The sequence below is a fragment of the Hemicordylus capensis genome, chromosome 1 (genome assembly GCF_027244095.1).
Source record: "Hemicordylus capensis ecotype Gifberg chromosome 1, rHemCap1.1.pri, whole genome shotgun sequence".
In the NCBI taxonomy this organism is placed as follows: domain Eukaryota; kingdom Metazoa; phylum Chordata; class Lepidosauria; order Squamata; family Cordylidae; genus Hemicordylus; species Hemicordylus capensis.
The window spans coordinates 216,268,529-216,284,540 of NC_069657.1; the positions used below are offsets into that span (position 1 = coordinate 216,268,529).

General features: G+C 40.4%; 1 protein-coding gene across 7 annotated transcripts in view; it reads right to left on the minus strand.

Moving 5' to 3' along the window:
* Positions 1-746: 746 nt before the first annotated feature.
* Positions 747-16,012, minus strand: part of HECW2 (HECT, C2 and WW domain containing E3 ubiquitin protein ligase 2) — a 259,192-nt gene continuing 243,926 nt past the window's right edge. For all 7 annotated transcript variants that reach the window (XM_053283122.1, XM_053283121.1, XM_053283118.1 and 4 more), the window contains 6 exons: positions 15,668-15,797; positions 14,012-14,158; positions 12,940-13,054; positions 10,594-10,679; positions 7,318-7,430; positions 747-2,414 (listed from right to left, as the gene is read on the minus strand). In XM_053283122.1, coding sequence (XP_053139097.1) covers positions 2,303-2,414; positions 7,318-7,430; positions 10,594-10,679; positions 12,940-13,054; positions 14,012-14,158; positions 15,668-15,797 — 703 coding nt within the window. In that variant the 3' untranslated portion in view covers positions 747-2,302. The remainder of the gene's footprint in view (positions 2,415-7,317; positions 7,431-10,593; positions 10,680-12,939; positions 13,055-14,011; positions 14,159-15,667; positions 15,798-16,012) is intronic.

Below are 16,012 nucleotides of genomic sequence, written 5' to 3' on the forward strand. Positions count from 1 at the left end.
AATTCAACCCATTCTGAGGAGGACTGTTCTATTGTTTTCTTCTTCAGTGATAGCACATATGTTACTGAAGTTTTAAGGTCTGGATCAATGTTTGTTAAATATGTGTGTCGATTTTGAACTGTTTGAATTTTATTTCAACACTTGAGAAAGGGCAGAAGCAGTAGAAGCTAGACAGGATTCTACTTAGGACACCAAAATATTTTGTTTGGGCAATTGATATGTTTCTGTAGGTCTCATTTCTTCTGCCTTTCTGGCTGGCCTTCACTTCCCCAGCTGCTGCCTCTACTTCAACAGAACCTAACTTCTAATTAGGAAAGGTGTCAAACCAATTTTCACCTTATGACATCACTGTTGCCATGTCACACTTTCAGGTGAGGAGGTGGCTTTTATGACAGCAATGACTAGAATGAAAAGCATGCATGGAACACCCATCAGCTACAATAAGAGAGTGAAAGATCTGAGGTCACTCCCAATCTCAGTTCTATCTCTCTCACTGCCAGGCTTTTCAATGTCATAGGTTTGTAGTTTCTAGAAATGGTTTTTTAGGCTGAATGTGTGATTAGAATGTTCAGTGATCATAGGAATGAATAATAAGAGCGGAAGACTGGACCATCCTCTCCACACTGTAACACATAAAAGAGACCTTTAGTGTGGGCAATCCTTGTGGAGAATAAGCTGAAATAACCCTTATGTATGTTTCTAAAATTAAATGCTTATTTGATGTGGTGGAGTCATGCTTGCAGATCTATAATATAAAAGTACTTCATTTTAATAAACATTGATAAGAAAACTACTCAGTGAAAATGCAGGCTTAAAAAGACACTACAAACACTTTTCATCTTGGAGATGATTCACTGCTAAACATGAGTGGAGTCATTGAAGGTTTGTCCTTTTTAGGTGCTGGCGATCTTGATTTTCCAAATCCATTGTAGTGCTTTTAATAGTGCTGTACAAAAAAAAATATTGCAGGGAAAATACAAAAAAATTGTTTTCAACCCTATTACATAAATTTAGTTGATGAATGAAAAAATGAATCAAATGCATTTGAAATAAAGGCATATTACCCACTATTACATGTAGTGAGACTTAGAAAATTATTACCTAATGTGCTCAGTCTGGCACTGTGAAGAAAGCTCAGTTCTTTAAAGCAGCTACCTCCCTATAGATTTGTATGTGTGATGCAGTTTTCTGTCAGTCAGATCATATTGTCCCTTTGACTTTGGTACATTCAGTGCAAAAAATAGTTCAGGAATATCTTACTTTTATAAAAATAAAAGGTATATATATATATATATTTCCCCCCCCTTCAGAGTGCTTAAAAGAATCAAACACAGAAGAACAATATCTAATTTAAGCATGGAAAAGTGAAAAGAACCGAAGAGAATATTTTGTTTGCTAGTTTCTTATTTACACTCTAAAGAACTCAATATCATGAACCTATAAAAATAAACAAAAGTCATTGTGTAAGAGTTTTTTCCTGATATGCTGTGATAAAGTCTAGTTATTTTCCTTTTTAAAAACACTCTTCATGCAGTATAAAGCATAAAATCAATCACTGTTAGATTCTCTTATAATAGTTCATCTTTTGTTGCACATTGTTTGCATATACATTTATACAAGTCACCTAACTGGCAAGTCACTGTCTCCTGCTGCTGACTCTCCTTCGTATTCTTGTTAAGCCCCAGAAAAATTGATCTTTATGGTGCACACCATGCAGGCACTCGTAGTCTTAGGTATAGCATGTACTGTATAGCATATTCTACTATTGTATTGTATATGGCATAAAGTAGTGTACCATTGGGAAATAAATTCTACCAAATCAAAAAATAAAACAATAAAACCCAGTGCTTTCATTTGACCTCCTACTCATTTAGCAGTCAGCTAACCAACATCATATTTCATGGTAAAACTCCATTTGAGTACTTTGGTGAAATCAAATTTTGAGACACAGAAGAGTTTGCAGTGGTCCTGATGCTGCTGCTTAATTCTTGTCACCTCTTTTAAAAAGTTAAAATCATACCAAATGTTGAACATTTGGTGGTCAGAAGGGGGGGAACGTCAATTGCTGGACTGTTGGTTTTCCCCTACACACCACACCCCTTGCAAGTACCCCGTGGAGTACTTGTGAGGCTGAATAAGTTTGTAAGGGCTCCGCAATCTAGCCTTGCTCTTTCGTGAAGTCTCGTTACTCTAGTTGCATTGTAAAATAGTTTTCCTATAGGAAATGCCATACAAACATCCATGTATTCTTTGAGGAGGGATCCACAAGAGGTCCAAGGAGATGGGCACTACAGTTTGCATTTCACTCAAGTCCAAATGTGCTTGTCTCCTCAACAGCTGTCAACAGCTTCTCATAGAGCATGGAGAATGATGGGTAAGGTGGAAGGTCGAGACGATTGAAACAAGTGTGAGCTCTGGAAAAAGAGCAGGGATAAAAAAGAAAAAGCACCTAAGTGACATTAGGAGTTCATGTCATATTGATCAAACAAACAAACAAACAAACAAACAAACAAACAAACAAACAAACAAACAAACCAAACCAAACCAACAAGCTTTTCCCATCAAAGCCTGATTTAGGGGTTAGTTTATCCCTAGATTAAAAATTATGAAGAGAATTTCTGATCCTTTCCCTGCCTCTTCTAAACAGGAATGAGTCTCTACCTTTCAACCTTCTTTTTACTGAGTAGTCAGGTACTGGTATTCAGCAGGAGTCTCTGAAGGTACAGTTTCTAATCATTTGAAGCATTTCTCTCTCTCTTTCAAAACCACTGAGAGAAGTGAGAGAAATTAAGTGTCAAAGCTTTAAAATTATTTATATTTAAATTAATCTCTTAAATTAAAAAACCAAAAGGGATAAAAGTTGGATTCTCCTGTGATGGGACGGAGCCTTTCTTTCTTTCTTTCTTTCTTTCTGCCCTACTGTGAGGGAAGGAGGAACTTTGTCAAGGGTCATCTGACAGCTTTAGGCCATGACTTTAGGCAAGGGGGCAACCTGAACTGATTTTTGTTCCACTGGTTGAGAACATGAACAGTAGCACTCTGAAGGCTAATTCACACTTTACCCTCTTGTTAAGTGTAACATCAAGCCTGCCTCTGCTCCCCACCCCCCACAGCAAATACGGTCAGAAACAGCTGGAGTATCCTTTCAAGCACTCATTCTCTCCTCCCTTTCTCCAGTGCTATCACAAAGAAAAAACTGTGGCTGCTCGCTCACCCACAGCAGGCAGAAGAGGATATAGTTAAGGCAATAAGGTAGTTAGCCAAAAAAGAGAAGAGCGAGGAGCAGCAGCTCAACCCTCCTTAGGAAATCTGAGAAAGACAGCAAGGAGAACATAAGAACAGCCCTGCTGGATTAGGCCCAAGGCCAGGGGCATAGCAAGGTTGGAGTGGGCTCAGAGACAAGATTTTAAAATGCCCCCCCACCACCACCACTGAAACTCAGCTCATGAAGTAAAGAAATCTTAAATGAGGCTGAATAGTGGTAACAAAAAGCATAGTAAAATTGCGGCACATATAACCTATGTGCCACAATAGAACATCATCCTAAATTATTTTTTAAAAGGTTTTGTGAGTTGTGGACAATGCAAGTCATTTAATGGTACTAGAGAAAGACATGCTGTTCTGGTAGCTCCAGGTCTTAACACTCACATCAATTTTGGAGGATGAATACAACTGAAGGAAGCACGGGCGGGTGCGTGGCTGGGGGAATAAGTCATGTGATTGCCCCGAGGCAGTGGGCCCCCAGACAACTGTCTCCTCTTGCCCTATTATAGTTATGCCCCTGCCCAAGTGCGGGGGGGGTGTAAGTGCTATCCCCCCCCTTAAAGACACACTCCTCCCCCCACCAAACCGCCGGACCGGCTGAATTCCAGACCGGTCCTGAGGCCTTTTGTATGGCCCCGGACTGGTCCGTGCACACTCCTACCTGATTCTAGTGTTCTGTGAGAGGGAGAAGAATTTCTCTCTATCCACTTTCTCCACACCATGCATGATTTTATAGACCTCTATCATATCTCCCCGCAGTCGTCTTTTTTCTAAACTAAAAAACCCCAGGTGTTGTAGCCTTGCCTCATCAGAAAGGTGCTCTAGGTGCTCATAAGAAAGGTGCTCTTCTCAGAACGCATCTGAGAAGGCTCTCCAGCAGTCTCTGACACTATGAGCTACAAGGGGGGATGAGATGGGAACAGAGGACAGCATAACTTCATATATCAAGAGGGTATTATGTGAACTGGTCCTAGTTTTGGAACTCTGAATTCTCATCTAAAGAAAAGAAGAATGGGTTTGTTTAGGTTGCTCCTTCTCCACAGTCAGAAGGCATGGCATGATGTTTGTTAGGCAAACTCTGAAACAGAATTAAACAAAAAATTAACAGAAGAGCAGAATTTCTTTCACGTTTTGGATGTTAAAAATGCCACAGTCTTGATCTATAGAATGTATGACTCATTATTTTACTTATTCTATAATGGACACCAAAGCCTATTGAAGGAATTAGGTCCTCTCCTACCTTGATAAAGAGCTTTAGTGTTCTGGAAGCAAGATATACTAACAGCCAACAGTGCAGTCCTAGGGCACAAAGTGTTCACACATGACTCTCACATTACCGATAACAGTAAAATGTTATCTTAGCTCACGGAGCCTTCATTATCCATATACTCTCCCTAGCAGTGTTCGTATATGATTGTGGCATGCCAGTCAAGATACACTGGGTTTAAAGTCCATTAAAATTTAATAAGAAAGGTCACATATGCAAGTTCAAACAGCTTACATAGGACTTTGGGCAATAGGACTTAAGGGCCAAACCAGAGGTGACAGCCAGGCACATTTCATGGCCACATGCCTGCCTCGTTCCTGTCGAACCTGGGGAGGGGATCTACATTTTACTACAAAAGGGATGTGTACCTGAAAGGAGCTGAGCACCCTCCCTCCCACCCCATGTATACTGTACATTCCTTACTTCCATTCCTGGAAATAATTCTCCAGCCTGATTCTAAAGCTAGAAGTGAGCTGGGCTGGGGAGAGACAGAATTTGGAGAAATAAGGGAGAAGAAGACTCCGGTCCAGTGTTCCCTCTAACAGGGATTCCCAGATGTTGTTGACTACAACTCCCGTAATCCTCAAGCAAAGGCTATTGCAGCTGGGGATTCTGGGAACTGTAGTCAACAACATCTGGGAATCCCTGTTAGAGGGAACACTGCTCAGGTCTCCTCATTTGAGCACTCCTTTTGTGGTTTGTTTGTTTTTAAAAAGACATCCCTTTCTGTTGCAGATGTGAACCAAGCAGACATGTCAACAGAGAACTACAGCTGCCCCCCACCACATCTAGTCTGGCCCTACATCTACAAGGATGAGTAAAATGCTGATATGCTCCAGCAGATCCCTTCCTAATGATATATTTTGTTGTTTAAGAGGATTGGGCCCATCAGCATATCGAAGCTGTCTTTCAAGTCAACTTCCAGCAGCACAGGGGCTGCAGGCTTTCTTTGAAGAGCCTGCTGATGACTCCCATGGATGCTCCTTGCCTTTGAATACAGGCAGCCTCAGCCAGCATTCGGCAGTGTTTGCACAGCAAAGCCTTTGAAGCTGGTACAGCTCAGGGCTGAAGGCACTCTGCACAGAGGAGCCAGGGAACTTAGGAAAACACATTGCTTTCATTCTGCTCCGCGTGGAGGTTGAGGCGGTCACTTGGCTTACAGGGGATCAAGGCACCATTTCTCAGAGTTGCGGAGGTTGAGGAGAGATTGCTATCTCGTGCTTTGTTTAAGCAAGCTCTCACTTGCTTACAAATGCCACTGAATCATGCTAGGGTTGTGACCTAATATCACCAACGCAAAACCTTTTAGAATGAAAGACCAGATCAGTCCCTAAGTTTCTATGCAGTCAGAAGGGCTGCTAAAATTCTTTATTTTATAACCAATGCTATGCACAGGTCAGGTTTATCTCGCTCACCCTCACAGCCACCTGGTGACACAGACCCTTGTTATTCTCACTGTACAGGTGGAGAACTCAGCCTGAGAAAGAGAGATTTGCTCAAGGCTGCCTGGTGCTAGCACAGTTGGAGACATTAACAGTTGTTGGTTTCTGAGACGGGAGGTCACTAATAAGCGCAGCTTTAGCTGTGAAGGGGCGGGGAGGCTCTATCAGAGCAGAATCTCTAGGCAACACCAGCTGTTAGTTTTTCCATTTCATTAGGCTTGCATTGCTGACTCCAGTTGAGTCTCCGCTAGACTATGGAGGGAAATGGCATGAATCTGGTCTCTGCACCAATGTAAAAGGAGTCAGAGAGGGAGAGAAACCATAGACAGCTCTGCTAACTTTAACTAACAACTAATTTCAAAGTGTAATAATTAAAAGTAAAAAGGCTTATAAAGTTGCATTGAAACAAGATTCTGATAAAGCAAATCATACAGGACTTTCTGACCTAAATTTGCGAGATTTTTATCCAGATTCGGAATAAATTTATATGTAATGGAAACGATCCATACTGCTATACACTTATTCAGGTGGCATCTTTCTAGAAATATCCAATAGCTTTCTGCTTTTTAAAATCTTTAGGCATGAGTTGCATATTGATGAGAACTGGGAGCAGCTTGCTGCCCAAGGGAGGATGTAGCCAAGTCTGTTCTGCATAGACTTGCCTACTGGCAAGCTGAGTAAATGGCATCGTGGGCAAACGGGGTGAAGGGCCGAAGGGGCGAATGGTCATGAGAAAGACAGCATCAAGGCATATCTGCAACGAGTGCAGAGAATTGCTGAAGCCTCTAGAAAATGAAAACACAAGTAGTTTCAAGACAAGTAGTTTCAGCTCAGCTCTGCGCAGAACGAAGGAGCAGAGCTTTGCTTGAAATACTGGCATTCAGTCTATGTAGTACAGGTGCCAATTTCGAAAGAAGTGTTGTTCACACAATCCCAAAAGCTGATGAGAGAAATAACTTGAGTTATCTGCTGGTGACCAAGGGCTGGTCGGGCCTTGTCTATAGCCACCCCGAGACTTTAGAATGCACTCCTGGCTTGGATTAGAGTTTCAGTATCCCTGGCAGCCTTCAGAAAGAACCTCAGGACACACCTATTTAGCCATGCTTTTTGGTTAGTTAAGTAGATGTTAAATTCTTTTAAAATGTTTGTATTGTTTTTAATTATGTGGCTTGTTTGAGTTTTTGTGCCTTGTATTTTTAATCGTGCACACCACCTAGAGACACAGGCCTTTAGTGGTATACACATGTTTAAAGACAGACAGACAGACAGACAGACAGATAGATATAAACCCTGAATTTTCAATACCCATTAGATTTATGTTTAAGATTCTCAGTTTTATTTTACCTAGGCAGAGCAGTGATTTTCCCCCATTTTTCTACACAGAATCTTCTTGGTCCATTACTTCCTCTCAGAGAAGCAAATCCTTCATAAGGTATACTAGAAGTGCCTGTAACAAACTGAAATTCAAAGCAAAAATATTGTAAATGGACATCATGAAAAAGTAAAACTTTGATTTTTGTGCATTCAGCACTGTTTCTTATGTTAAATCTTTTTAAAAATGAGGTGGAATTCTTGTATGCTGACTTTGAAGAAAAAACGAAATCCATTCCATATTCACATGTATCTATGGATGCCTATTTCATTCAGAGATAGCACAATTTTCAGGATTATGTCTTTATGTAAGCATACGCAGAAAGTTCCAGGCTCAATCCCTGGCATATCCAGCTAAAAAGGGTCAGGGAGCATGGGAAATAACTCTGCCTGAGCCTTTGGGAAGCTACTGCCCGTCAGAATAGATAAGCTTCATATATTCACTTGGACCTCAAACTACAGCATTAGCAGGTATGACAAGATGGGTGCTTTGGATTTCGTGGAGGCAGCCTTTATAAGTAAGGTCTGGCAGAAGGAGTTTTATGACTGAGGAGGGATATTCGGGTATCTTAGACGGAGATCAGGATCAAAACAGACTTTGTCATTCAACAGTGGTTTGTCAATTTTATTACAGCAACCAGCCCAAATTAAAGAAAAAGTAGCCAATCATCTGCAGTATGATTGCTGCCACAAAACCACTTTTTCAAAGTTTGTTGCTGTGTTGCACTAGAAATACGTAAACACACTGATCATGTAGACTACTCTGAGTCCAGTTCTGGCAATCCTCATGACTGGGTTTTCTGAATTATGCATGGAATCTGGGAGCTAACCAAAGGGAAGCAGTTTGCTGTTGCAACTATGACACAGAAGTAACCATCTTACTTTACATGTAGTACAATACCACATGTAAAAGAACGAACACTTTTCATGTAGTGCTGTCCTCACAAAAAAGGAGAGGGCCTTTTTGGTGGTTGCACCCCATTCATGGAATAGCCTCCCCAGTGAGGTTTGCCTGGGTTCATCACTTTCTTTTTTTAGAAGCCAGGTAAATACTTTTTTATTTCCTTAGGCCTTTTAAATTTTGATTTTTAAACTTGATTTTTAAGACTGATTTAAAAAGGGTTTTAAATTGTTTTGTATTGGGGGTGTGTGTGTGTTGTGATTTCATTTGTTATGTGTTTTTGCTTGATGATTTAATGCTGTGTTGTGAGCCACCCAGAGAACAATTTTTAATGGCGTGGCTAACAACGTTTAATCATAATCTTAATCATCATCATTATCTATCTATAATTATCTAAGGCATACTTGTGGCTAATCTCGTGTGTGGCAGCTCTCGCGAAAGTTCGCAAACAGAAGCACCTGATTAGGCAGTGGGGATTCCATATGCAGATAGGTAGGAGAAGCCTGAGAGAGCAGAAGCACCATGGCGATTGGGCAGTGGGGATTCCATATGCAGATAGGGAGGAGGAACCTGTGATGGTTAAGGTCAGTTGGAATGCAACTGTTACTGGTCAGAAGATGTAGAGGAGAGAATATCTATCTATCTATCTATCTATCTATCTATATATGAATGATAGTGGGCAGGGGTCTGCGAAGAGAGGGGTTCTGAGGGAGGAAAGAGCCCCTTCAGGAGAAGGAGGCTGCCGTTGTGTGAATTAGATGAGGAAACAAGATGAACAAGATCTGTTAACTCAGGAAAGGAGGGGGCGGGGAGAAAGACAGAAGGGAAGAGCGAGTGGAGGAGAGAGAGAGAGAGAGAGAAAGAAGGGAGAGGAAGAGAGGAAGAAAGAAGGGTGAGGGACAGACCCGAGCCTGTCAGTGGCCTGAGGGGAACGAGCAGCCATGGAGGTGCCTATTGGCAGCAAGGATAGGCCCAGCCAACCACTGCTGCTGTTTGGGGCTACCGAGGCCATTGGTGGAGGAAAGCAGGCAGGCAAGGCATGGGCACAGGCCTGTCAGGAGCCTGAGGGGAACGAACGGCCATGGCAGTGGGGGTAGAAAGGAAGGGCCTGGTCAACTGCTGCTGGTCCTGTGGGGAGAGCAGCAGCAGGGCTCGGGTGAGGAGGTCTCTGGGGTTAGGGGGCTGTAGTTTGGCCAATAGGCGCAGTAACACTGCAGCCGTGACCAAGAGGGCTGAGGGGGATAGAGTAAAGGGATGCAGGAATGACCAAGAGGGGATGGAAGCAACTGGATGGAGGAGGAGGAGTTTGGAGGAGCAGGAATGAGGCTCAGGAGAGGGTGGAGAGATGTTTGAGGTGAGGGGGGATGTGGTAGGGGGTAAGGAGAGCAATCATGTAGAAGCACATGGATGCTCTGCACAGTTTAAGCTAGTTATTAATATTATTTTAACATTTATTTGCTTCCAACAATGAAACTAGGCATTAGACAAATTGAGACATATTATTAGCAGCTGCCAATTATAAAGTTGTTAAAAGGACTTAAATTAATGTATCATGTCCTACTTTTAGGAACTGTAAAATGTAAAATAAAAAGAAAAGAAAACTCGGGAAAGGGACTAGGAAAAGAAGAGGAAAGTAAGGGCAACAAAGGAAGAGGGTAAAAGGGGAAAGTGGGGTAAGATTATATTCTTAGGCTTCAAAACATCATACAAGCAAGATTTGGCCATATTTGCCCAAGGACTGATCTGGGAATGAAAATGACTGGAGAGATCCAGGATGAAAGTCTCCAGTTGTTACATGGACTGCTCCCCCCGGTCTCTCTTTGAGCAGGGAGGGCATTTGTCTTGTAACTGTGTGTGCAGCAGATATGTATGCTTTTCTTTTTAGAGTAAACTTTTGCTTGAAAAATCCATACCCAAGAAGAACACAGTTGTGTGCAAATAAAGAGAACAGCTTGATGATGATATAGCAGTAGCAGCTCTGCTGGGCAGACCTTGAAGGAGTGAGAAAGGAACTCTTCCTCTCTACCTTCTAGACAAAGGCCAGGCAGACCAAACACAAAGACTGGCTCCATCACTTATGGAGCCCTAAGTGGAGGGAATAACACAAATATAACCATGCAACTTTTTTCTTGTATTCAAAGCCATTAAAATGGTAAGCCAAATACAATATGCTAGAATTATTATTTTCATTTATAACAATCCATACTACTGGGAGATAGTTATTAAGCTATTCATCTGTTGTGCAGTCACAGGCTCTACTTTAAGGCTCTACTTGCTTAGATTGGGTAGTTTAACATTTAAAGATGGAACAAGAGCAAGTATTCTATGCACATCAACTGATTTCTTACCTGTAACAGTCTTAGACGCTGTTCATTGTTGAATCTTTCTACAGCAGCCCAGAACCATCGAATTACGATATGATTGTCATGGTACCCTGTTGGATCAGAATGAAGACCATATTGTTTTGGGCCATTGTGCCAGAAAAGAATGAAGGCATGTGAGAAGCTATTTGTTAAAGAGGTTCCAATTCTGGACTTCCTAACTCAGCTTTCATAAAAGCGATTAAGTTCTAACAATTCTCTGCTTCAAACCCCTTCCAAGAAAACTGGACAACATTATTATTTTTCTGGATTAAGGTTGTTCATCAATTTAGGAGCAGCTATGGGCAGTGCTTTTCTGTTTTTGACACAGGAACATGTGTCAAATTTTACATGTACATCCTTCAGAAGAGAGGCCAGTTTTTTTGGATTTGAGCCTCTGTACCCAAGTACAAAATATAATAGCTAAAGCTAGTCTAAGCTCTCAGTGGAATGTCCGTGTCCCTAGTGTGCCTCAAGCAAATGAAAATAAAGATATATGAAGGAGGCTGGTGAAAGAAATATGGGCATGGCATGCCCCAAGTATGCATAAAAGGAAACTCTGGGAGCAAGGGATGGGGAATTTAAGAGATATTACAGGTCAAAAACATGAGCAGCATTATAGTGCCAAGAAAGGCTGGCAGAATGAGAGAAATAAGCTCAGGGAATGAAATGACACTTATCCTTTGAGATGAGAAAAATATTAGACGAACAGACTAAGAGCCAAACCATATCTGATTACTCCTGTTTTTGTTTTAACCTATGTTGCAGATTCCAGTTTCTCCACAAAACCTGAATAAATGCTAGTGGAAGTGTTTGCCTTAAACTTGGCTTAGAACAAATATGTTTGGTCAGGAAGTTTTATAACAGTTTTGTGATAGAGAGTGGGAGGGGTGATGGAAGAATGAAGCCAAGGGGCATATATTTCTGTCGTCATTAAATATATATTCCTATATTTCTATTCCTATATTTCTATTCCTATATTTCTGTCGTCATTAAATATGACGACAGAAATTCATGAATGCTTCTCTGACACTTTACAGTTTTGTAAACAGCCGCCAGAGGTACAGATCTTGATCAGGACAGAAGTATGGAGTGAGGGGGGTCTTTCCCTACCATTTTCTCAATGGAAATTGTCCCCTATTAAAACACAAACAACACACACACACACACAATCTGCAACTCCCTGTGTTTGCTGTCTGAAAAACCTTAAAGAGATGGAGATACTGTACGTAAATACAGTTTTATTGTCATGCCTAGTTTGGCCCTAAGCAGAGAGGGGGAAAGAAGCAGAAAATGATGCTGACAGGAAACAGTAGCCAAAGGGCACCAAATAGTAGTCACAACATGAATGTCTGGAAACATGAGTAGTTTTCCAGTAATTTGTAACACATTTTGTATCAAATCTTTAAAAAAAACACAAACCCAATGAAAAACTATTTTTAAAAAAACATGATTCAAACAATCCTGGAACTATATTCCCTCATGTTTCCTGAAAAGCATCCTTCTCCACACAATGGGAAACCATTCTTGAAACTGAGGAGAATCGCAAACCTAGTTAGCAATGTAACATGGGACTCTGCTTTTTAAAAACAAAACCATATCAAAAATCCGCAAGTGAACACACAAGCCTTTTGGCTTATCTAAAATAGCTCTTTTCATCTCAGCTGTACATATGTATATATCAATAGGCATGTATTGAAGTTTTAATAAGTTTGTGTCCATTATCATTATCATGTATGTCAGTTTGTGAATGTTCAATTGTGCACACTGACATCTCAGAAGAATGTTATCAAGGCTCTGATCTCAATGGCTTGTCTAAGCATATTCTGAATCCTTTTCAAACAGCCAAGAATGAACTCCAAATGTCAATGAATTCAAAGATATCTGTCATGGAAATATCGCTGAAGATGGAGACTTCTCATATTTCACTGGAAAGCCTAAGCTCTTGCCCTCTTTACCATCTGCAATAAATGATAGCTGAGCATACCTCAGCTATACCTTTATAACTCAGATTAAACTACACCATTTCACATGCTACCAGCTGTGTTGCTTTGGATTTTATCCGTTACATCAAATGAAATGCCTGCCCCTAATCCAAAAGCTAAGTGGGACAATCCAGGCCCTCTGAAGTATGCTTAAAATGTGAGCACATGGTTTCTAACATTACTTTTCAACAAATTAATCTCTAAAATTAAATTAGAATAATTCATTTGACTCTTTAAAGAAGTTACTGCTTTCGGTTTATTCAGACTGTGACCACCCAGGTTGACTAAAGACTCACAGTCATTAAAATGTATACATATATATATATGTGTATATTTTAGAAGACGTCACCTCCTCTGTACTCAGTGTTGTTTCTCCAGTCACTTAAATCAATTTCTGCAGTGCCAGCAATAACCAGTTCCAATTCCCTTGCATCAAATACAGACACCAGCCTAGCATCAACAACCTAGGAAGGAAAAGAAATAAATCCAAAACATATGCCTTACTATTTCATTTTTATTTCTACCAACTACTGAAGGAATTCCCCAGTATACAATAACATATCTTTTTGTGTACAATATTTCACTAAAGAAACTTAAATTAAAAGAAGTTTGATCTTCCCATTTGGCTGCAGTATTTGCAAAACAAAATGATACAGAAAACAGTAATAAAATAACTCCCAGATAAGGAGATGATAGCCCAACCTCACCATACAGAACCATACATGCCCCAGCAGGACTCACTCCACTGGCATTACACAAACATTCAGGAATCACTGCTGGTAATATGCTAATATGAGTGATGATTCTTAGAGCCCTGCCTCCTGGAAAAATTGGGTTTTTCACATTAGCACCGTTTACATGGAAAATGGGCCAGGCTGGTATGAGAAAGAGTCCAGAAGGATGCTTGGTATTTGGTCTCTTACTGCCAGTACAAGGTACCACTGCTTACTAGAAAGCTATTATAACGACTTGATATAATAATGTCCATCTTTGTAGCTGATATCCCATCTACAAGCACTGGCATAAGAAGGTATTATGCCGGAATAGCTTGGGAAGAACTGAAAGTCTATCCAATGGCAATGAAAACTACCAGTATCTTGTGTAACATTGACATGCTGTACTCAGGCTAAATGATTGGTTTCTCAGACCATAAATTATCTGTTGTCTGTGAGCAGCATGAACAGTGATCATTACATTTTCCAGTTCCTTATATAATGTAGACTTATTACTTGACTCAGCAGCGTCAATGATTAATTTTGCCCATATAGTACTAAAGACAATGCAATGCTTCCCAGTGGAATTTAGTCCATTGCAGGACATGGATTAATCATGGCTCATAAATAATCCTGCTAAATTGTATAATGTTGGGGGCACTTAATATATAATGGTATGTTGAAAATAGAATTAGGTTTGTTTTTTACCTCATAGAAACCGCGTACTAGACTCTCCGTTTGCTGCACAACACCTCTCTCAATTCTCCATTTCACCATTCTCTCTATATATTCCTTCTTGTTTTTCTCCGTGACTGGGATGTTAGCACCTCCAGGCTTTAGTTCTCGTTCAGTAATCTTAAAGATCAAAAGCAAACAACAACAACAAAAAACACCCACCAAAAGGTTACAAAGGATATATGGTAAACATATTCTTTGGTATACCAAGCTGTACTAATGTTCCAACTGGCTGATTAAAGTCCTATTCAAGTTGTGAAACCTAGGTGGCTTAAAGAAGCTGAAATCTCTCTCTTTAGCCTGTGATATGAAATACCAATTAAAAGGCTACAAAATGAGAGATACAACTAGCCTTTACACATTGCAGGGGAAAGAAAGAAAGAAAGAAAGAAAGAAAGAAAGAAAGAAAGAAAGAAAGAAAGAAAGAAAGAAAGAGAAAAGAGCAAGAGAGTGCTTCCTAATCTACACACTGGAACAAGAATTCTCATATAACGCAACGCAGCATTTTAAACAACTCTTTCCAAATTCCAAACACACAGTGAAGAAAGAGCGACCAATTCATAATGTGGCTGCTTTATCATGACGGGTGCCAAATAAAAAATTCTTCTGGACATAATTCCACATCACTGTGATAGTTTCTTCAAGCACCCACCAGACCAGACCAGTCACTCTGATAGCTTCCCATGATAAAGCTGCATCACCATCGGTGCAAAGGCCTATACTCTAGCATGGGAAGCAACCCCCAAACTAATATAGTTGCTGCCTCCACACATTACTATGTGATATGGAAACGTAGCCATGCCTGTCAATTTCAGGCAATAGCTGCACCACAGAGGTACCATATGAATCAAGTTTCAAAACGACTACAAGTGGGGAGGCATTCCCTTGCTCAGCCTCCAGAATTACTGGAGACAAACTGCATACTCTCTGATGAATGAAGGAACTCCACCATCATGGAGTGGCCCTGATACAGGCACCCTCAGTTCCTATGGAAACCTATGGGGCAGAAATGCCACAGATCACAATGGAATCAAGCTCTTCTCATTGTTTCTATATTACACCCATTGCCTTTAAATGCTAAACAGTTGATATGGACAAGGAATAACAGGCCCACAGTCTCCAAATGCTGATAACATTGTATGCAGATCAGAAACAGCCTTTTCCAGTCTTTAAACTGGAAACCTATACTGAACAAGGAAAAGATGTTCATCATCATCATCATCATCATCAGTTTTATTACGGCCATTGGCCAGCAAAAATGGTAGTAACAAATATACACAATACGTCAATAAAACAATGCTAAAACACAATATGACAGATTACAATCAATAATAATAAGTTATTTAAAAACAACAATTATTTAAAAACAACAGACAGCTCTCGCAGTTAGGCACTTAATAGGGACCTCAACCTATTATTAAGATGTTAATACTGCATCATTTTAAATTTTAACATGAATCAGTATTTTAGCGGGGTAGAGAAGACCTTTCATTCATGGCAGCAATGAAATTAACATGTCTCAGCAAAGGAGATTTTCTGGCCAGAGAATACAGAAAGAAAAGTGAAAGTTAACAAGCAATATAGGAGTCATCTTCCCTACATACTTTTTGAAAGAAAAATGGTGCATACCTGTCCAAAGACCTCTTCGTTTACTGTGAAGGTGAGATCTAGAATATCATGTATATCATTGTCTTTCATCCACTGCAAACTCTGGTGGAACTCCTCATCAAGGTATTCCAAGTCACTCAGGTCACATAGTCTAACATAGACAAGTAAACAGATTAGTGAAACAGAAATGGTTTTGATGGTAGTGTTGGTGGGAGAAGCATGTGCTAATGAAGAGAAGTGACAGAATATTCTTACAATACTAGGAAGCATCTACAAAAAATTGGGGCATCTAAAGAACGCTAGTTGCTATATTCCTTTGTAGAAAGTAGACTTATTCACATCTGTGGGCTTTCCTAACAACAAGGG